General features: G+C 37.4%; 1 protein-coding gene and 1 long non-coding RNA gene across 3 annotated transcripts; one reads left to right on the plus strand and one right to left on the minus strand.

Annotated features, from left to right (window-relative positions):
- Positions 1 to 662: 662 nt before the first annotated feature.
- LOC148354293 (uncharacterized) lies at positions 663 to 23,005 on the plus strand. 2 transcript variants are annotated; one of them, XR_015852467.1, is made up of 4 exons: positions 663 to 727; positions 798 to 883; positions 12,545 to 12,650; positions 22,534 to 23,005. It is a non-coding gene; the product is annotated as an uncharacterized LOC148354293 (long non-coding RNA). The 2 variants fall into 2 exon arrangements; XR_015852466.1 differs by having other exon boundaries at positions 714 to 883.
- nkx2-3 (NK2 homeobox 3) lies at positions 9,189 to 12,881 on the minus strand. The gene is made up of 2 exons (XM_088351341.1): positions 12,521 to 12,881; positions 9,189 to 9,841 (listed from the first exon to the last, which is right to left on the minus strand). The coding sequence occupies exons 1-2, from the start codon at positions 12,879 to 12,881 to the stop codon at positions 9,189 to 9,191; spliced, it is 1,014 nt and encodes a 337-aa protein (XP_088207467.1).
- Positions 23,006 to 23,205: the final 200 nt, after the last annotated feature.

The raw sequence follows: 23,205 nt of genomic DNA on the forward strand, positions 1-23,205 counted from the left end.
GAAAAGGTTTTTGGCAGTGTAACCAAAAATGTATATAATTACTAAAAGCTTTTATTATGACTTATATTATCTTTGTAAATATCCCTCTTAAAGTATTTTAAAATGAAGTTTTTACAATTTCTGCTCAAATTTCTTTTTTTAGATGCAACATCAAATAGGTCAAACATTGTTATTATTAGTTAAATTTCCCTGCAATAATATCTTTATTTATTGCTTACTTTTTAAGGATTATGATTTGGGGTGGGGGAGGTTTTTATTTATGTAAAAGATTGCCCTGTGAAATGCCTGATTTTTTTTTCATGTCATCTAATTTTTCTCCCCTATTTTGGCAAAACACATACTAACCCATGTGCAGTGAGGTTGCTAAATAAGACCATAGTCTTGATTGTAATTATGAGTTTTTATTTTGGGAACTGTATCTTGCACCTGATACCTATTCGAGCAAGCGCCTGCCCCACGTTTGTTTTATTTTTTTTTTCCACCAAGAAAATATTCCTCTTTTCAGTTCTCCCACGTGCGAAACCCTGGAGGTGCATGAAACGTTGCACCATTGTCTTAGAATAACACGTGTGACTCGCACTTTCTCTTCCACTCCCACAAACGCCTCCTTTCTCTTTGAAAAAGGTCATTAAATCTTCATTGGATCACTTAAGATTGTGCACAAAGCTCGCGTGCACGCGCTTTGGAGAGCAACGCAGGTGCGTTCAGGGACACAGTAGAGGAAACGGTAACAGAGCTCCCTGCTCTTTAGAACTTGATCTTGAAAAGAAAGCTGTCCTATGTCTCTGTCAAATTAGCTCTGCCTTGCAGCTCTTGTCAGCTACGAAGATACCTTTGCGAGCTCCCACGGTTGACCCACCATCATGAAGAGGGGGAAAAAACGGTAAGAAACCTAAAGGGACCGTGTGTATAATTTACCGCCTCGTAGTGGTAAAAGAAACATGTAAAAAAATAGTATTTGAATAATAAGAAAAGATCATTGATGGTAGTAACGCATTACAGAAGGAAAGCATTCCCTGAGTGCAAATACTGTACTCTGTAACAGGGTTGGGTAGGTTTACTTTAACTTGATTACTTTCAATTACTTTTGGATTACTCCAATACCAAATATGCTAATAAAAGACAAAATAAACTAAATATGAATAAAATTATGACTCACAACACGTGGTAAGCTTTCTTTCCTGGCTTTTGTCTCCTTGATCTCCGGCAAAACTAACATAAAATGCGACAGAAACAAAATGAAAATAAATCCAAGCAGCTTGCCAACATCATTTTTGCCGTTCCATGTGTTCCGTTACTCCCCAAGCCTGCACAAAATTTTGTAATTTTATTCATATTTGGTTTATTTTGTCTTTTATTAGCATATTTGGTATTGGAGTAATCCAAAAGTAATTGAAAGTAATCAAGTTAAAGTAACCCTACCCAACCCTGCTCGGTAATGAGTACTGTGTACCGAGTACATGGTGCAATACTACCTTTTAAAAGCAGATCGCGAATCACAATGTCTACTGAAAATTGACAGTCTCTCCTTCATTCAGGGAGTAACATACAACACTCTTCCCTTCAACAGCACAACACTGCATTCAAAAAATGAGTGTAATTTCTCCCTACTGATATTCTCCTTTTTGTATGTACTTGCATCCAAGCCATAAATATATATAAATACTGGGACCAGGGGGTCAGGTAAAATGTGCATATTTGGTTGTGTGTAACGAGTAGTGAAAGGCAGGCAATGCGTGGGGAGGCGGTCTTGGCTTATACAGGAACAAAAAAAACAGGAAATCCATGGGGCAGACAAGAAAACAGAATTAAAGGTAAAAGAGTGCTGAATTTTGATCTTTTTATTTGTAAAAGTAGTTTTCTAATACACCATGGAAGAGAGCTTCGAGTGGTTTGAAGCCCAGAAACAAAATGGTTATGGAGTGTCTCGGGTAAGTGTTCGTTTGCAAGCGCTCAAGATTACAGAAGCCAAAAAATAAGAATTCTTCGCAGTTTCCACAGGTTAGTGTACACAATTTTTTTCTATTTGATTATGTGACTATTATACAACAGTGTTGGGGGGTAGGCTTCAATGGGAGTACTGTATACACAGTATTTTTCGAATAGACAGTTACATTCAGAGTAACGCACTGCGTTTTGGGCTCACTAACCTGAGGCGTAATCCAATTATTGTTTAAATGAAGTAACTAGTAACTAACTACTCTTTTTCAGTAATGCGCCGAACAATGACCTTAAATGACTGCTTGCTTTTACTAGCGTTTGTGATCCCAGACTTTTCAAAAGTGGGTTGGCAAAATACGCAAAAAGTAAGTTTCGTGTTCGATAAAGCAAAAATAATGTAGCATGTTGATATGCTTTCAAGTTTTGTGGAAAGAAGTAAAGTGTTTTAGAAAGAGGCCCACATGGGCCGGTTAGCTAAGCTGGTGATGGATGTGGCGTCCCCATATATAGGGGAGCTGATATAGTTGAGTATAGAGGTCTTGAGCTTTCACTGTAAATGTTTACATTCCCCCGTGTACTGATGTTATCTGCTAAATGTTTCTGGAAGGAGTCGAAAAATTTTTCCTGGGTGAGACTGTGCACGCAGGAGATTAGGTCAAGCGAGCAGGCTTTAACGCTGACCCCTCTGTCCCGCCCTGTTACTGCTTAGGACCAGTAGAAATACATTACTTTGTTTGATCAATATGTTCCCTGAATGATGCGGACCTAGCTTGTACGTGTATTCAGATGTGTGTGTGTATACATGTACATACATATATATATATATATATATATATATATATATATATATATATATATATATATTGGTTCCTCAAATTCAGCTACCAGCCTTCCTGTGCGGAGTTTGCATTTTCTCCCCATGCTTGAATGAGTTTCCTCCGGCCACTCCAGTTTCCTCCCACATTCCAAAAACATGCATGTCAGGTTAATTGGCCGGTCCAAATTGTCCCCTAGGTGTAAATGAGCGAGTGAATTGTCTGTCTCTGTGTGCCCTGCAACTGACTGGCAACCAGTTTAGGGTGTCCCCTGCCCATTGCCTAAATATAGCTGGGATGGGCTCCAGCACCCCCGCGATATTTGGTTTCTTTTGTCTTTTATTAGCATATTTGGTATTGGAGTAATCCAAAAGTAATTGAAAGTAATCAAGTTAAAGTAACCCTACCCAACCCTGATCCTGAGTATACGTTTGACCAGTTTCGTTTGGAGGGCCGGATGAAAAAGCCTTGTCGGGCTGTACGTGCCCCGCGGGCCGTGGTTTTGAGCTCGGAACCTCAAATCGCCTCTCTCCTAAACTAACGCAGCTATTGTTTTTTTTTCATGTAGGTTTTACGAACCGATTAAACTATAGTCCCCTTCCCGATTGATGCAAATCGATCGCCCCCGTCCCCATTTAGTCGCTCCTGTGTGTGAGTGTGTCAAATGTTTGTCTCGGTTGCCATGGCAGCCCCCCTTTTGTCCCGGAGACGCCATCTCGGATGAGCCTTTACTATCTTTGGAGGTTTCGCAGAATGCAGATAGCGATCGCTCGAGTCCTCCGTCGTCCGGCCTGCGTCCTCAGGCACCGCCGTCCTGTCGCCACTTCTATTTACACGAAAACATGGCCGCGCGGCCACCAAGAAGGGGGCTGAGGGGGGAAGTGAGTGTCCATCACGGAGACAAACGCTCTGTTTACCTTGTCATTTGCTTCCATTAGTGACAGTCTCCGAAGCAGGAGGCGTTTATAGACGTGTTGGAGTGTCATTCGCGGACAACGCGGGTCCGTGAGCCGGCTCTTGGAAGTGAATGACGGGAGTCGGCTCCTTTTGAGAGGCTGGTTTTTCCTTGTCATTGATCAAGATTTAGGTCAGGGGAGATCAGTTCGGGCCCTAACCACCTCACAGATGCCTACCATGCAGCATTGGGCTGGCAATGTATTGTGCACATGCATCTGCCGCCTCAGATTTCATGTGGTTGTTATGTAGTGCAAGGAAGTCCGTCTCTTTTTAGAGAACCGGCTTTTTCGGCTCAACTCATTAAAGAGAGCCGGCTCTCAAACGGCTCACTTGCTTTGATGCAATTTATTACGAATTATTATGTAGTATAAAGAAGTTAAGAAAAAAAGGAAGTATAAAAGGAGAAAATGAAAAAAGACCGGTTTGTGGTTATCCCTTTAACCAGTATATTACCAACAATTATTTAGTGCAGAAAATGAATTCATAATTTGAATCAGAAAATGTATTATTCTACTTAATTATATTTGCATGTATTTTTTCCTTCTACAGTGAACGTCCAAGCTACTTAATTTTTGAACTTTTTTAATACTAAACCTCATTTATGTCGAGCAACTCAGGATCTCACAACAAAATGATAATTAACAATATATATAATATAACAAAACACATGTGCAATATAACATGTTAGACTACATAAATAAACACATTTGAAAAAAAAATATGGTGTAAGATTATTTTTTAAGGGAAAATACAACATTTTGTAAGGGCATGGCGCAGGGGAGGTTGACAGGTATGTGGCATTTAAGTTACTGTTGAGCCTTTCCTGTACTCAGGTTGCACGCATGTGAGCAGAGCATCTCTGCTTTGAAATGTGTGAAAGCTAGGCTGAGGAGATCACTGTCTATAGACAATGACATCAAGAAAGTTGCGGAGAACAGTGCTTTGCTTAAGTAGCCTACATAAAATGTGTGTAGTGAAGCTACTTCATAAGAGTTAGACGGGTTTAGTGCAAATCCTAACCATCTGTTAAGAATGCAAATGCAATTTTGATTTCAAATTAAGTCATGTTTATTTGTATAGCCCTTTATCACAAGGAGTCTCAAAGGGCTGCACAGACTATTGCAAACTGCAGACTATTATGACACCATCCCCTGATCTAAAACCTACATGAGGGCAAGGAAAAACTCAAAACTTCGGCATGAAGAAAGTCAAGTCATGTTAATTTGTACAGCCCTTAATCACAGAATGTCTCAAAGGTCCAGACCGCAGATTACTACAAACTCTTATTACTCCAGCCCCTGATCTAAAACCTACATGAGGGCAAGGAAAAACTCAGAACTTCAGCATTAGTCAGGTCAAGTCATGTTTATTTGTGACGTCCTTAATCACAAGGAGTCTCAAAGGGCTGCACAGACCATAGACTATTGCAAACTGCAGACTATTATTAGACCATACCCTGATCTAAAACCTACATGAGGACAAGGAAAAACTCAAAACATGTCAAATTAAATCATGTATATTTGTGACACCCGTAATCACAAGGAGTCTCAAAGGGCTGCACAGACCATAGACTATTGCAAACTGCAGACAATTATTACACAGTCCCCTGATCTAAAACCTACATGACGGAAAGGAAAAACTCAAAAACCTCAAAACATAGGTAAAATTCTTTTCATCTATACCAGAATCTTTATGTAGTTTTTCTTTGAATTAAAATAGTAACGTGTTTTCTGTCAACTTAACATAAACCTGATTTTTTTCCTCAGTACAAATGCATCATAAAAGTTTGCTGTCCAATTCTTCCTCCATGGCTAAGTTGACCAGCTTTGGGTAGAGTACTCTCGGGCTGAGAAAGGGGCCCACTCAGCCGAGGTGAAAGCGTCGTTTATCTAAAAAGAGCCAGAATTTACATCGCCTTTAAAAACTCGCTAATGGATTCTTGATTAACATTGCGCGTGCGCGTTCTGATCTCCAATCGGGACAGTTCTCATCTGCGTTCTCTTATTTCAATTTTTCTGTCCTGGAAAAATCGAAATGCATCTTGTGTACGGTTGTCTGGTTAATGTCCATCTGCAAATCCTGAACGGAAGTACATTCTCAAAGTTTCTGGTTCTCGTCTCGCTAAATACTCCTTGAAAATGTTCTCACAGGAAAAGACGCTAATACTATTTAAAGATTAGTGTCACTTTTAAAAGTGCAGCTCGGGGCGTTTTTTTAAGTTAATTCATGCACGATTGCGCAAAAGTCTGACGTATTTGTCTTTTATGTTTAAAATATGATCGAATGCGTAGTTTTTACTGCAATAGATTTTATGCCAATTAGTTTTCATAAGTGGCCTACGAATCTTAATACGTACAGAGAGTTCCCCCTCGTTATAACGCGGTTTACTTTTCGCGGTTTCCCTACTTCACAGACTTGTGTTCCGCATTCTGATTGGCTAAAAGTCTCCCCAAACTGGACTCATACTCCTCTGTGCAGTGTTGAGTGAAATAATACCTCAGTAAAATTAACTCAGAAAATTTAATTTTACATTCAGTGTACATTTTAAATGCTGAAGGAAAGAATCTGTGTTCATTTGCGAAGTGTTTCTTATCTTCCTAGATAAATACAAAAGGTAAAATGTAGTAAACAATTTTTGTTGCAGTGGCAGATCATTTTGGCTCATTTGAGGTATAATTTTTGTGTGTGTTTTTTTAAAAAAAAAACAACAACAATACAACAGTATGGTAAAACTAGAAAACCCGTCTAACAATAAAAAATACAGGAAAATTATAAACCAAAATGAAAAACCTGTGTTACCTCTTAAACTATGTCTCCACAAACGGGAAAAAAAACTTTACACTGTCTCTTTAGGCAACATTATGATTTAGCTTTAAAAATACACGAAACTTTTAGAATTATATTTGAAATTTCAAGGTTTTCAATGAAAGTATACCTTGGCTCAAGAAACGTTGAAAGACGTTGAAAAATATGGATGAGACTCAATATGTTGATTTGTTGATTTTTGTTTTATTTTTGCATTGTATCCCGTAAGTTTAAAATTAATACATATTATCTAATAATATAGAAACGGGTGTATTGTGTTAAAAACGTCAACAGAATTATGTGTCAAAAATGAAAAATTGATCAGATTTTTTGAAACTTGTAAATAAAAAATATTTTATTTTATTAATAGCAAAAAGAAATAAAGAAAAAAGAAATAAGAGAACAACGAAATAGAGAAAGAAATAAAGGAATGAAGAAATAATAATAAAAAGAAATAACGGAACAAAGAAATAAAGTTACAAAGAAATAGAGAAATAAAGGAAATCAAGAAACAAATAAAAAATAAAGGAACAAAGAATAAAAAAACAGAGAAAGAAAGAAAGAAAGAAAGAAAGAAAGAAATAAAGTTACAAAGAAATAGAGAAATAAAGGAAATCAAAAAACAAATAAAGGAACAAAGAAACAGTGAAAGAGAGATAGAAAGAGAGAAAGAAAGGAAGAAACAAAGAAATAAAGTTGCAAAGAAATAGAGAAATGAAGGAAATCAAGAAACAACTAAAGACAAAAAGGAACAAAGAAACAGTGAAAGAGAGAAAGAAAGAAAGAAAAAAAGAAAGAAAGAAAAACCTAGAAATATAGAAATATAGAAATTTTCAAATCAAAGATTACGTTCAAAGGTTATTTTGCATCTTTTAAAAATAAACGCCACTGTCTTCATTCTCAACATAATTAGCATTTTATTGAACTAATATTCATAAATACAACTGTTCCATGAATTAACCGAACAAAAAATGTGCCACGCGTGCATGCTGTCATGAAAATTTAAAAACAAAAAAAAAACAATATTTGAATATTCACAATTTTTGAAAACGTGTCCGAAAGATGACACACCCAGTTCCTCACTCGTGGTGCGTTCATGCCCCAAAATAAATCGCAGCATCTTCATTGCCACTATATCACATTTAGAAATGTCCACGTAAATGTACTGCTTTTATTTCAGTCAAATGTTAACAATTCAGTGGCAATCCTTTGATAATGTTAAAGGAATCCGTTTTTCCCAAATGGTTCTTCTCTCGTTACGTCCTCGACTTGCTGAACGTCCCAAACGTCGCACATAATACCCGGATGTTGCTCCTGTTCACCAGTTAAACCTTGTAATCAAACATACGGCCCGCAGGCCGGATCAAGCCCGTTGGATGATTTAATCCGGCACGCCACGTACATTTCCAAATACATCAAAGAGAGAAGCGAGTCTCTTGATTATTTTTAAGTAAATGCAAACCAATTGCTCTCTCTGGCCGCTAGAGGGGTGTGATGAGTTTGTGTAACGTGATGAGTTGGTTCAGGTGTAAAGTTTCACTGTTAAAATAAACCCGTTTACAATTTAATGCCAAGGATTAAAATATTATGTTCCTGTTATTTGTAAACAAATGTGTTGTGTTTAGAATATGCAGGGTAGGTTATTAATCCAGTCCGTCTCAGAACAGAAAGTCTGTATCCGGCCCCCGAACCTGAGTTTGACATCCCTGGTTTATAGATTTTTCATCTGATAATGGTCTCACCAACATCTGATGATTTTTTAGGAAACATTCCGAAAAAATACTGAATTTCAAAATTATATTGCATGCGATAATTGCCTATCAGTACTACAGTACGGCCATTATGTTTACTCTGGAGTGCCATGTCTAATCTCGTCGCATACAAATGTTGGTATCACTGACAATACTGACAGTTCATTTGAATTCAAATTATAGAATTAAGATTATCATCGATTCCAATATTGAAAAGTTTAAAAAAAATATGAAAAACTGAGATGGTCTCCCTACCTACAATGCATAAAACAAAACAGAAAAAAAGAAATATTACCATTTTTTGCATGAAGTTAACTAATTGGTTTGCATTTATTTAATAAAAATCATAACTTTTGATGGAAATGACCTAGGGACTTGCTTCTTTTTTGACATACTGAGAAATTCATAGCGTGCTGGATCCAGTATGTTTGATACTCCCAGGGTTGGGTAGGGTTACTTTAACTGGATTACTTTCAATTACTTTTGGATTACTCCAATACCAAATATGCTAATAAAAGACAAAAGAAACTAAATATGAATAAAATGATGACTCACAACACGTGGTAAGCTTTCTCTCCTGGCTTTGATCTCTTTGATCTCCGGCAAAACTAACATAAAATGTGACAAAAACAAAATGAAAATAAATCCAAACAGCTTGCCAACATCATTTTTGCCCTTCCATGTGTTCCGTTACTCCCCAAGCCTGCACAAAATTTTGTAATTGTATTCATATTTAGTTTATTTTGTCTTTTATTAGCATATTTGGTATTGGAGTAATCCAAAAGTAATTGAAAGTAATCAAGTTAAAAAAAAAACTACCCAACCCTGGATGCTCCTCTTATAAAGATTGTAGACCCGTTTCGCTATACTTGGATTCCTGGTACGTTTTATCCCTTTTATTTTTTAATCAAAATATTTCTTACCAAGCCCTGATTCCCTGAAGTGCTCCCTGGCACGAAGGGACCATTGTCCCCTGCGTGGATTGGTTCTGTCCCTGCGCGCTCAGGGGCCCCAAATTCATGTTCATAAAAGCATTGGCAGCGCTATTTGAACTTGGCAAAGCAGGTAAATTCGCACAGGAATAAGTGTTAGTGTACACTGAGTTATTGTAACTGTATGCCGGGTAGCTGTTGTAGGCGTACGGGCTCGGAGCTCCCACTGCCGCGTAAGAAGCGTTGTAAGTCGGGGATCCGGTCAAACAAGGCCGGCCGTCACGCACCAGCACCGGGACCGCGACTCTCCTCGGAGGCGGAGGAGGCCCCGGCGGGGGATGCGGATGATGCCCGGGGTGATGGTGGTGATGCCCGGCCATCTCCAAGGTCTTGTCCTGCCTCTGCCGCTTGCATTTGTACCTCCGGTTCTGGAACCAGATCTTCACCTGGGTTGGGGTGAGTTTGAGGGATCCGGCCAGGTGTTCTCGCTCCGGGGCGGACAGGTAGCGCTGCCGCTTGAAGCGACGCTCCAGCTCGAAGACTTGAGTCTGGGAGAAAAGGACCCGGGGCTTCCGCCGGGTTCTCTGTTGCTTGCCGGTTGGCTTCTCGGTGTCGTCGTTCCGGGATGCACCGACGGACTCTGCAGGGTTGTAAACGTGCAAATTTTAAGCATAATTAATATAAAATCTGTGTTCTTGCACAAAATATTGTGCCAGTGATATTCGCTTAAATTCATTACTAATCTATATAGCAATGATATTAATTTTAAAATATCACTTCTTTGTTTTCTAGTTTTCCATTCTGGGGTAAAGTTCTGTTTTGTTTTGTTTTTTCCATTTGTATTCCCTGCAAGTAAAACATGGAACAGTGATACCCTATTCCATTTGGACTCACTGTATAGTACAATTATATTAAACGGCTGTTTTTGTTTAAATAGTTTATTATTTCCTTTATTTCATCAATGATTGACACTATTTTTTGTGCTTTGTCTGTAAAAAGCCACAAACAAAATCATTTTTTACCGCATCTTTTTTTAGTTCTTTCCCCACTTGAAGTAAATTTAGTGTTTCTTATTTCGACTTTATATTAATTGGCAATCTACAACGACATTGTCATCTGCTACCTGTGACCAAGGCGATCCAAATTAGAGCCGAAATTGGCAAGACTAGAGAGGTTTTTATTTTATTTTTTTCCCTACAAAAAAAATCAAATTTTACCTTTGCAAAAACGCATGTTTTTAATCAACATTTGATATTCCTCCATATCAGTAGGTGGCAGCAGATTACTTTTTGTATTATTTTACATGCTAATTGTTAGCTCACGAGGTTGTACAGGGGAAATATATGAAATGTATACATACTTTTCTGCACATGCCTCTCAACCTCAGCCAAATTATCACTTTCCCCTTTTTAAAGAAATAATACACATTGCAAACACAACACCGCACCTATTTACTCACAGCTAGATAATATAGAACGAGATCAAATAGAATTCGTGTAAACACGTTTATTTTACTCGAAAAATAAACAACACAAACAATTATTTACGGATACTTTTTAGTTCTCTCCTCACTTGCAGTAAATTTGGTGTTTCTTATTATAGGATTTCGCTGACTACATCTGTTCTACAGCTTTTACTCTGTAACGAAAACTGTCACGATTTAGTATAATGTAACATAGATGTCAAAGCATCAGGTTCCATTGTCTTTTAATAATCTGTATAGTTTTTTACACATGCAGAGTGAAAACTTTGTAAATGTACGGAAAGCGATCTTGCCCCAATTGTATTGAAGTAGGTGTTCTCAAAAATACATGATTAATTATCGTCTGCTATACCAATGACCGAGACGATCCAGATTAGAGTCAAAGTGGGCAAAAAAAACGAGATCGGGTTGACCCCAAAGTTTTCAATGTTAAAAAGAATAAATTCCTGTAAACAATTGTTATAGGTTGTGCATCATTTAATATGATAAACAACGTTGACAGATATGCGTAATTTACACAAAATCTGCATGCACAAATTTGTAACCGCAATATTCGCATTAGTTTATTCTTAACTAACAGTAAATAATGACCATATGTTCATTGAGATTGTAGTAAAAGTTAACTCGTTAAGTGTTTATTTAAAACTGTAACAGCAAGAGTGCAAATGTATTAAGGGTTCTTTTTTACAACGTGTTAATTTAACACTTTAGTGATTTTAAAGTGAGAACGAATTGTGACTGTTACTGTCATTATTTTGTGACGCAGATTTTAACGCAAATTAACGCGTTTACTGAGTACAGTGTTTAAAAAACACTAAAAGAGTCATCTTCTAATTCTATCTCAATGAGCACAAGGTCCTTATTTACATTTTAAATAAACACTGGCTATTTTACTATGCATATTTTAATATTTATAGTGAGATTCGTCAACAATTTTAATGTATTTTAATCAAATAGATATGGTAAAAAACATACACAAACTAAGAATTAAGAGACAATTACTTGATATAAAAATATCAGCCGAAACGTTGGGATGTTTCAAAACATTTGTCGTGTTGAATGATTCTGATAGATGTTTTTAATCATGTGCGGTGTTGTATAAGCCAAAAAATAAGACGTTTTAAGTATTATATAGAAAGTATATAGAAACTTAAAAATGAAATGGATTCATTTTTATAGTAATGTTTATTTTATTGTCAATGTGTGTCATGTAAATTTTGTAAATATAAAAGGCCTAGAAATGATTTCTGATTGAAATAATGGGTTGATTGTGTTCAGTATACATAAAATAATAGTCATTTGTAGCAAATTATTAATTTGAAAGAACTTAACAAATACATACATTAAAAAAACATGACATTTTGATTTAACAGGAATTTGATCATCTTAATTTTACGTACGAATTAGAGTTGTCAAACTGATTTTGCGAGCTAATACTTTTGACCAGTTTAATGTCTAGGGTTTTGTTGTGGAGCTATTTGTAAAACCGTGCATGATCAGAAATTTGAGGACCTAAATCAAAAATATGCGCTGTGGTTCATTTTAAATGTCGAAATATTAAAATAATTGCTTGTCATTGGGTCGGAATGCAGATTTTTACCCGAATAGCGTCATTAAAACTGTCAGTTCTCGAGAGTTAATATTCTATGTTTGTAAAAATAATTTCAAAATCATATCGGGGAATTACAGTTGACGATGAATGTTGCATGCGTCTTATTATTTCGAGCGAAAAATCGTGCAAAAACGAGCAATTTGGGTAGAAGTGTATATCTCATAAAGTTATTAAAAAAACAACATTAAAAAAGGACATTTAGTATAGTTTTTGTTGACACTCACTAGAGTCTCGGTCCTCTTGCTCAGTCTCCAGCTCCAAGTCCACCGGATGCATCTGCACCTGGTTGCCGAACATCTCCACCGCCAGCCCGGATTCCGCGTGCAGCCGATCCGGTCCTGCCAGTGCACTAAGGTATGAAATCCTCTCGTCGTTTTCCGAACTCATGGGACTCGGACTATCTCTGCGGGCTAGCATACAGGAGGGCGGCGAGTGCGCTCGGAACGCTCCGTTCTGCAACGGGAGCGCTCCAGAAAGGCACGAAATAAACTGAAATTCTTGCGATTGCTGCTGCAACTCCAACTTTAAGATGTCCTTGACTGAGAAAGGCGTGCTCGATGAGGTGATAACCGGACTGGGGATCATGATGTCCGAATTAAGATAAATTACACGTGTCCGAAAGTTCCGTGCGCGCACGTAAATGTCTTCTTTCAGACGCTCTGCAGAGACATCCTCCTCTCTCAGCTGCAAGTCGACGACTGCAGGGCGAGGTGGGAAAAGGGAGTGGGGGGTCGATTCTGTTTGGTTGGGAAAAAGAGCCAAGATGCTGTCGTCTCCCGTGCATCCCTCCCTTTTGGCATATGCAGACTCTTCTTTAAGTGATGGAATTGTCCGATTCTCAAACTATAAGCAATAAGCACCACTTAAACATACTTTGCTCCCCAAGTAGCACTACAATGAAAGAACTTAATGTATATATCTTTCTATCTATCTACCTTGGTAATATCCCTCAAGAGGGGTGACCGGCAGCAAGACAAACACGTATGGAAAAACAAAGAAAAGAAATAAGTAGCAAAAAACACAAAAAAAATTGACCAAATTTAGGAGACTGGAGATCCTCTCCTCTCTATCTCTACTCCCTAAGAGACAGCAAGGCAGAGAAAGGGAAGCGGGAGACTGAAAGGTCTCGCAAACCCTAGTTATAGGGTCACTAAATGTGAGAGGATGTGGAAGTAAAGCGACTGAGTGGAAGAAAGAGGAGATCGGAAGGATGATGACTAATGTATATAGGTGATCATAAAATAAGGACTCAGAGACAGCTTCTTCCCCAGGGAAGCCACCCCCTTAAACAAGCACATAAAACTGTGAAAAAATTAAAACCCATTTTACTAATCATATGTAATTTATTGGGTTAGGTGGGAAATTGTGTTCTGCTATTGTAAATGTTCTTGGACTACCTTTTATTGCACTACTGTTTCAATCCACTATTCTTTCATTGCACTGTAATTATAATGATGGCCAGTCTCCAAGCACTACTTTGTAAAATATTTCTGCCTATTATTATTATTCTTTAAAATCTTGATTACATGTTTTCTCAGGAGTGCCGTGCCTAATTTTAACTCATTCATTGCCATAACGTTTAAAACATTTTCAGAAGCATTGTCCCTTGGTACCATTTTTTATAAAACTGCCTTATCAAGTATCAAGCCGTTGGGAATTTTTTCAGTATAAAAAAATTCCCATTAGATGACGGGAGTGGCTTTGATCGATTTTGTCCACAGATCAAGGTGGCGCCCCCACTTCTAGTTTTGCTTCCTGCATCCAACAATTTAGTGTGTAGTTGCCCCCAGATGGCGAGTAGTTGGAGAGCGAAACTAGAAATAGTTATTTCAAAGCTTTATTATTTCTAAAAAAGATGACAAAATCCCTTCGTCATCGTTGGGGCAAGGAGGGAGGACGTTTCGTGCACGTCTGCAATCGCCATGGTGAACGAAATAACGTGCTCACTTCACCCCCAAAAAACGGGCACTGAGAACTTTTTTGCACCATACAAAATCTATTGCACCCTGGTCGTTCTAAAAGGGGGATTACCACTTGTGAGGCCCCTTCTCAATGTTTCTTTTTTCCTCATGTGGAGACTTTGGGGTTTTCCTTGCCCACATGTTGGTTTAAGATCAGGGGATGGTGTAATTGTAATCCTGTGCAGTCCTTTGAGACATCTTGTGATTAAGAGCTATACAAATAAACGTGACTTGACTTAATTTCGTTGCATATAATATTTCACAACGCTGATATAAATAAAGAGAAGTCTATTCTATTCTATTCTATTCTATTCTATTCTATTCTATTCTATTCTATTCTATTCTCTTATTCTATTCTATTTTCATTATGTTTTAAACAAACTGGATGTGTGCATCGAACTTTCTTTGCATATGCTATAATTTATATAATGAAATGATTTATTTATTCCACGCATTTTTTATTGGGAGCACCTCAAAACGCGTTAAACACTCCATCAAAAAGTAATAAAACTCTTTAAATTTTCACTTGCAAAAACTTGGAGAAAAGCACTTGCTGAATGACAACCCCCCCCCCCCCCTGAATTCAAATCGTCCCATTTAACCACTTTAGATTAGGCATATCTTCGTTTCCTGTCTTGGCCTTCGTGGATAAGATAACAAAGCTCAGTCGGTGCAAAATACTCCATAAAAAGATTTGAAACTTGTTACGTTTATTTAAAATATATTAGAATCAAAAAAATAAATGAAATACTTTCCCATTTCAACGTAAAAGAAACATTTGATTGAACAATGTACTTGCCTCATTCAAATTGCAAATTGCGGTAAATTGAATTGAATGGTTTTTATTGTCATTGATATCAAAGTTGTAAAACATTGTCGTATGCAACGAGTTTAGAAATGGCACTCCAGGGTAAAATACACAACAAAGACTTTTAAGAGGAAATAAGATAAAGTAGTGTCCGGATAAATATGCAAAAATAATTACTAAATAGTGCTTAGAGTTCTAATAAGTTATAATAAGAGTGCAATGAACGAATACTGCATCGTAATAACAGTGCAATAAAAAGTAATTCAGTAACATCTGCAGCAACAAAAACTCCCAAATAAGTCGCAATATATATAAATTTCCCCCGTTTTTCGCGCTTGTTTATGGTGGAGATGGCCCTGGGGGAGACACTTTCTCCTAGCTTGTTTGTCCTTTAAAGTGTTATTATGTTATTAAGCATATCTTAAAAGACATTTTAGAGGATTGTATATTTCCTAATTTTTTATTTAAATTAAGTTTTATTTCATTTTGAAATGGAAACACGCACGTGTGCGTTTCCAGAGTCCCCTCAAGTGTCTCCAAAAGATAACCGAAGCAATTCCATTAAAATTATCTGTTTGTCGATTGCCTTTGGAGAGGTAATAGACTTCTAAACGAAGCACTTAAACAAACATCGAAACTGTATCGACAAGAGGGATGGGTGTGTGGGGTTTTTCTTTCTTTTTTTTGAAATGAGACACCTCTGTTCTTTACCTGTCTGCCGGGGCCCAAGTGCAGGCGCCAGGCTCCGAGGGGCCCATTGGCCCTAAACCGTGCGGAAAGAAAAGGAAAAGCATGCTGGCTTAATCTCATCCGCTCTCCATCGACGAGATGCGGTTTAGATTAGCCGCTGCTGCGGTTTGCAAACGTGTCCACCACCATACGGACCATTAAAGAGAGGAATTAAGGGGTTTTATTGAAGGTTTTTATCATTTCTTTTATCAGTTTTAGTAACTATGGGAAAAATAGCAAATCACCTTCAATACCTTGGTTTTTATTTAGTTTTTTAAATTCATTATTATAGATTTTGAACCAAATTAGGACGACACACATCTTTAATATTTTAAAAATACTTAATCCTTAAATCAACAACTGAAAATACCAACTGATGCTTCAGTTTTGTTTCAATTAGACAATAAAAAGGCTTATTTTATACTATAACTAATATTGTATACGTCTGAACGTAAATATTTAGCATATTATTTAGGAGAACGCAGAAGCGTAAAAGCTTTAATTCCCTTAAAACAACAACCGAAAAAGCATCAATTGGCATGCTGATATAAAATAAGTCACAGTTCCTTCTGCAGTTTGATAATAAAAAAGGCAAATGTTAGAATTAAAATATAATATAATTAAATAGAACGTGATGACGTAATAGGCAAACCCTGAAGCGTAATTGTTTTACAGTGTGTATTATTTAGCGCCTTCTAAAGGTTAAAAATTAAATTCATTAAAACAATAAACAAAAATAATTAACTATAATTTACGTTTATTTTTCTAAATACTCATAGGTGAAGAACCGTGTATTATTACCTTTTACATTTTCTCTCCTATATTTGTCCTTTTATTTTCTTTGTTTTCCTTCCTTATGTTACTTTTCGTGTGGTCCTTAATGTTGGCAAAAAAGACGAATAGGTTCGTAATTTAATTGTATTCATGTACTTGTGTTGAATCGAATGTCGGTAAATAATACTTTAAATTGCAATTATGTGGATAACTTAGTTTAAGTAGCATTTTAAATATAAATTAAATAGTTTTCATGTTACCCTCTAAATCTAAACAGTCATTGATTGATTGATATTTGTATTTTTTTCCCTCAGTTTACTAAATACGAGGTTCCAATGAATTAAAAATTCACATCTTTGATAAACAAATGAGAAAACAAGAAAAAAAAAGGCTGACGGGAAAAAAGCCAGATCTTATCTAAGTCACGTCCACTAGACAGTGCAAACACTTTTCACATTTGTAATATCATGTAACCAGTTATAACAAGCTATTGTATATAAAATAAATCACATCTTATCATCCCATAAAGAAAAATAAAATTATAATCATCACTTAAAATGAAATACCATTGTTATTATTATGATGGATTATAATTTCTCCATCATAATTTCAACATTATCACACACAATTTCGATGAATGAATAGATAATTGTTATTGTTTATATTTTCTAAATTATTCTTATTTCATTCCTGCTTAGATTTAAACAATAAAAACGTGTATATGAAGAGTCAAAATGACTTAGCATTTCTAGTATGCGTCATTAATGTACTGTATTTTCTCACTTTATAAGGCGTACTCCCTAGAAATCTAAAAGTCTCCTGCCATATATTTTTCAAATACAAGTGCTGCCGTACTTAAGAACAAGATAGGTTCCAGACGATCGTTCATAAGTTGAATTTGTTCGTAAGTTGCTTCAGTGCTATATTTTGTATGTTTAAGGTTTATATAAGTATATTTAAGACTTTTTTTGAGTAACTTGTATTGTTTTTCACTAAAAAATCAACATTTCATAAAACAATATGCTCTATGAAGATATATAAAGTTAAGTTTAACTTACTTTTGGAAGATGAGCTTCAAGAGTTAGGCGACTTCCTCCTCCATGGTAAAAAGTGGATGAAAAAAAGCGATCCGACCATTTTCTCGACCGCATTATGCTTTCTTATTCCACTTTCAAAAGAAACGGCTCGCCTCTTCTTTACACTCTCCACCAACCATATTGAATGGGTGCACAAGATATTAAACAATAAAGATCTCAAAGTTCTTAGCGTGCTAGAGATTCAGTACAGTATGTTTACAAAAAAACTAGGAAAAGGAAGCGGATTTCTTCTTCTGAGTGGATGCTGGGTGACCTCTCACAGCGCCACCACACGCCGGTAGTGGCGGAATGAAGCACTACAGTAATGTCCTGTACCTGGAAAAAGGTGCACACAATACAAAATCAAACTTACAGCAATGTTCGGATATTTTTCGACATCCAGAAAAAAATGTTTGTATCTACCGTTTTTTGTAAGTCGAATGGTCGTAAGCAGGAGAGCGTCTGTATAAGGCGCACTGGACAGTAAGGCGTAAAAAAAACAATTTTTGCCGACTAAAATCTCACAACATTGTATGCAAATGGAATACAACCCAGAGTTAGACCACTCGTGATACAGATGACTTACAAAAAGGCATTCGATTTTATCTCATTACAGTATTACACTATTTTCACCTACGGAACTAGAAACATTAATTTGCATAGTGCATTTTGTTCTGCATTCTAGTTGGTTAAACGGTCTCTCCAATTTTTCAGCTGTACGTCAACAACGTTGCGGTTTAGTATGTATACCTACGTAAAAGAGCTTGTATAGTATTTTGCTGAAAGACCTTCTTTTTTCTCAAAATTTGAGTGTTTAACGTATCAGAATGCAGAATAAAATGCACTATGCAAATCAGGGTTGCTGGCACTGTGAGTAAAAATAGTATGACAATGAGATAAGGTGTACTGCACTCTTGTTGGTCACTGGTGGTCTAGTGGTAAAGTGTTTGTGCGCTGACGGTCACAGCCTGGGTTCGAATTTTGTTCCATGCAATGTTTTGAGATTTGGGTCAGCGATGTTTCTTGATTGATCACTGCACAAATACCGTAAAACAAGGATGTCAAACTCAGTTTAGCTCTGGGGCCGGAGCCAGACTTTCTGTTCTGAACTGGGTCAGAACAGTAAAATAATGCCGACTCAAAATTTTTAGGTTTGTTTTTCAGTACTGTGCTTTATCATTCAGCCTACGTTTGTAACCGATGCCCTGCATATTATAATATCTGATGACAAAGGATCTTTTCTAAACACAATCCATTTATGTACATACCTGCCAACACTACCGCTTAACATGTTGCTTTTTGCCCTTAAAACTCCTATTTTTTTTTTAACTGCTTTTTCAAATTCAAACAGCAAAATAAAACACTAATCTGGACTCGAGACTAGTGTTTTAGTCTATACCTGCCTTATTTTGAAGCAGGATTAAGTCTTTGTGTGTAAAAAATCCCACTTTTTTTTAATATCCTCAAGATAGATTTGTGTGCACGCTATAATCTACCGCTTTTCCAAACGTTGTTATTTATGGATTTAATCACAACAATGGCAAGAAAACGATTTTCATGTTTGGCATTGAATTTATCACATTTATCAACTGGTTTATTCTAACATTTGAGTAAATGCAGATTTACACCTGAACCAACTCAACACTGCCCTGCAGCGGCTGGAGAGAGCATTTTGTTGGCATTTATGTTTAGAAAAACAAATCGTAACTTTTTATATGAATGAGCTAAAGACTGTTTGACATACTCAAAAATTAATGGCTGGCCGGGTTAAATTACCCAAAGGGCCGAATCCGGCCCGTGAATTGTTTGTTTGACATGCCTGCTTTCAAACCTCGTAGTAACACCGATATATTCTGTATTTATTTCTAATCTTTCCAATCTAATCAACCTTATTCTTCTGTATATAAGGCGCAGCAGTTTATAAGGCACACTTATAAATGTATCCTCAATTCAAATAATACGGTAACTGTGCTGACCTGTCAATTATTGAATGGGGCTAGGTTCCCCCTGTAGTACTTTTAGATATTGCAGCTACAGTTTATAGCTTCCTGTTGTCCACATGAACCACTTCCTGTTATAACCAGCCATGTTGGAAGCAGTCTGTATGTTCTCCGTCCGAATTTCAGTTATATTAACCTTGGAATAGAACCAACTATTTACTATTCTGTCCTGGATTATATGTCTGGGGTATTGGTGACAGTTAGCGAACAACTCAATACGACCAGAAGATTTCAGTAAAACTTTCAACCTGGAATCAAGTCTCGATCTTTGTTGTTGTTCGCTATCCGTCGTCAATACCCCAGACGTATTACCCAGGACAGAATAGTAACCTTGAATTAGCTTTCCTTTGTATTCTATCTTGAAGGCCTCACATGTTTTTAAAGTCATTGTCCATGCTGTTCCACAATTTTGGTCCATTGCAATTGCATTGGAGCAAGACCTTTGCGTTGTTCTTGGTCTTCTTTCGGATTGAACGTTTTTCAATTCCTGACGATGGTCGTTGATTTATAAAGAATCGCGCTCTTAAGCGTCCATTTTTAAGCGTCCCTCGCGTGCCATCAAGGGCCGTTGCCACCCCCCACAAGTGTCGACCTAGGGAGCCGCCTTGTTTACGGAGCGGAAGAGTCTGTTTCCTGCCTGTAACAAAACCCAGACTCTCCCCCGTCAGAGTGTTAAGGAGCCGCTAGCCGTAGCCGCCGTCAATACATCATCTTCATCGCCGAATCGTCTCGAGATAAGCTTCCCAGGTCGAGCCCGCACAGAGGTCGTCGGGCTGCTGCCGTTTCTATGAGCGAGATAAGCCGCAGCTTCCACCTATTCCGCATCCAGACTCAAACACGCGTTCGGCAGTCAAATTTCAATCATTCCACTTCATCCGCTCGCTATTTGCGCACTTTAAGAATCGGTGGCTTGCCAGATGTTGCCGAACAGGTTTTGACTAGTTGTAGCCTTCTCTCAATTTGTTGGATCGACAAACCTGTTGAAGCAGAAGTCTCTTTGCAGATTGACAGGTGTACTCTCGCTTGATGTGTTGCCGAAATCTGTTTCCAGCCAGCAGTTTGAGAACGTTTGAAGTATCCAGTACTCCCTCGATTTTAGCGGTTAATCCATTCTTTAACCGTCTGAAGTAAATGTGACTAACCAGATTATCCCTGGTTTTCTGTATATTTCTTATTGTTACATGCCAGACAAGTTAACAGTAAGTGCAGTAGATTCTCAGAAATCAAACAAGACCCAGCATTCATAAGGCTGTGTTATTGAGTAAATAGTTGAAAGGGGTGCGTTAAGAAAATAACAGTGTGGCAACCAATCCCTGAAATCATCAGTTTTGGGAAGAAAAAAAACAAAAACAGTTATTTTTAAGTACGATGAAGCCAGCACAGGTTAAACATGCATTTAAGAAAAATGGGTATTTCAAGACACTGCTCCAACAAACGGCGTTGGTTGATAAAAAAGGTCATTGGGGAGGGAAGAACCTATAAAGGGGAGCAAATATTTTTGGGGCTGTTTAGCTAAAATGATCTCCAATGCCTTAAAACAGGTAGAAAAAACAGAGACACGTGGAAGTAAATGGAAGACAACAATTAAAATAGACCGGAGAACAACCAGAATGGCAAAGGCTCAGCCAATGATCAGCTCCGTAGACCATAGAGTCTATGGTCTATGGCATAGACCGTGTGTGAGACGACCCCTAAACTCCGAATTCAAATCTTAGTACACATTGAAGACAGTGAAGCATGGTGGTGCAAATGGTGCATGGTCTGGGTATGTGTCTCCTACTCTCATGTTAGGCCCATTTATCACATACCAGGGATCATGAAACAGTTTGGGTTTGTCAACATACTTGAAGAGGTTATGTTGCCTTATGCTGAAAAGGATATGCCCTTGAAATGGGTGTTTCAACAACACAATGACCCCAAACGCACCAGTAGACGTGCAAAGTCTTGGTTCCAAACCAATAAAATTAATGTGATGAGATGACCAGCCCAATCCCCAGATCTCTATCCATTCGAGAACTTGTGGGGTGATATCAAAACTGCTGTTTGTGAAGCAAAACCAAGAAATTTAAATGAATTGTGAAATGTTGTTTAGTAATCATGGAATGAAATAACAACAGAAAGGTGCCACAAGTCAGTTGACTCTATGCCAGACAGATGTAAAGCAATTATGAAAAACTGTGGTTCTTTCAAGTAAATATTAGGATTGCTCCATCCTACCTTTTTTTAGCACTGGTATTATTTTGAATAGCACTGTATGTGCTGTAGAGTAACACAACAATTTTTTTTTTAATTTTTTTACTTCTGCACATGTTGTAAATTGACTTTTTCTGCCTTTGCATGTTCACCTAATTTTGTGTAGCTATAAAAAGATGAGCAAAATAGACAATACCTGTACTAAGTCACAATGACTTTATAGGCAATGACACATTTCAATATTACCACATGCATTACCGTGCAAGTGCAGTGTCCCAAATCCTGGATATTTGATGCCCCAAACTACTGCAGTTCTTGTAGTACTGAGAAGAATGATACAAATCAGCTCCAGCTTACTTGCCAAAAACAAACCATTTCTCAGGACATTTATTTCCTGCTCCCTTAGTTGAAATGCTACAGTCCATAAATAGCTGATTCATCCATCCAAGTCTATCCTTCTGGAAGGGCATGTTTAGGTGGTCCTCATACGTCGGGAGAATTTCCAAATTGAATATTTCGACAAGCAAAGGCCTGAATATGATGTGAAACCATCAGAAAACCCATCTTGTTGAGTTCCAATAGTAGCTAACATATTTCCCTCACATAGGGTGTGAAATATAAAAAAACGTGTGTCACATCTTCATGGTAAATTGTATTTTAGTATCATATTACAGTTATCTCTAATTTGTAACTCAGTTTCAGATGTCATTTGGGCCGAGCCAAGTATCAAAGTGCAAAGTATGGCGTCTTCAAATGCAGCGAGGAAAGCGACGGAGTCCTGGCTCTTCATCTAGCCGAACCCCCAGCCGATGATGAGAAAGCAGCTGCCCTTCTTGAGGGAAGTGATGAGTTGGTTCTCCTATTTCCACAATCAAAAAAATAAGATGGCAGCGAGCCTAGTAGTGGAGAAGGTGTTCTTGTTTCAGGAGAGGGCCAAGATCTCCACGAAGGCTGATGAGCTATATGGAGGGCTTTAAATGTGAATAAACTGATAAAATAAGCAACATTGTGTAACCGCGGTGTACCTGTCCCACCAAAGACCCACATTCACGCTGGACTGGATGATGAGGTTTTTATTACAGTTGCTGCAAATGAATGAGTCACAACACATGGTAAGCTTCTCTGCCGGCTTTGATCTCTTTGATCTCGTTGACAGCTTGCCGTTAGTCTGCCCAAAACATATCAAAGAGCTTTCTTTTCAGTTTACATAAAATACAATTTAGAATATCAACCATCACAATACATTTTTACATCCATTTTAACAAGATACTTTTCACAAGAGATCGTATAGTGGCTTTTTAACGTTTACAATGAATTCAACATATTTTTCTTTAGTCTGAATTTAAACCAACATCATCCTTTTTATAT

The sequence above is a fragment of the Urocampus carinirostris genome, chromosome 13 (genome assembly GCF_059441175.1).
Source record: "Urocampus carinirostris isolate Australia breed hairy pipefish chromosome 13, RoL_Ucar_1.0, whole genome shotgun sequence".
Taxonomy (NCBI): Eukaryota; Metazoa; Chordata; class Actinopteri; order Syngnathiformes; family Syngnathidae; genus Urocampus; species Urocampus carinirostris.

Excerpts from the sequence above, each read along its gene's own strand:
- nkx2-3 (XM_088351341.1), bottom strand. The coding sequence starts at position 12,881 with ATGATCCCCAGTCCGGTTATCACCTCATCGAGCACGCCTTTCTCAGTC. Across the intron at positions 9,842-12,520 it reads GCAAGAGGACCGAGACTCTA|AGTCCGTCGGTGCATCCCGG; the intron begins GTGAGTGTCAAC and ends ACAACCCTGCAG.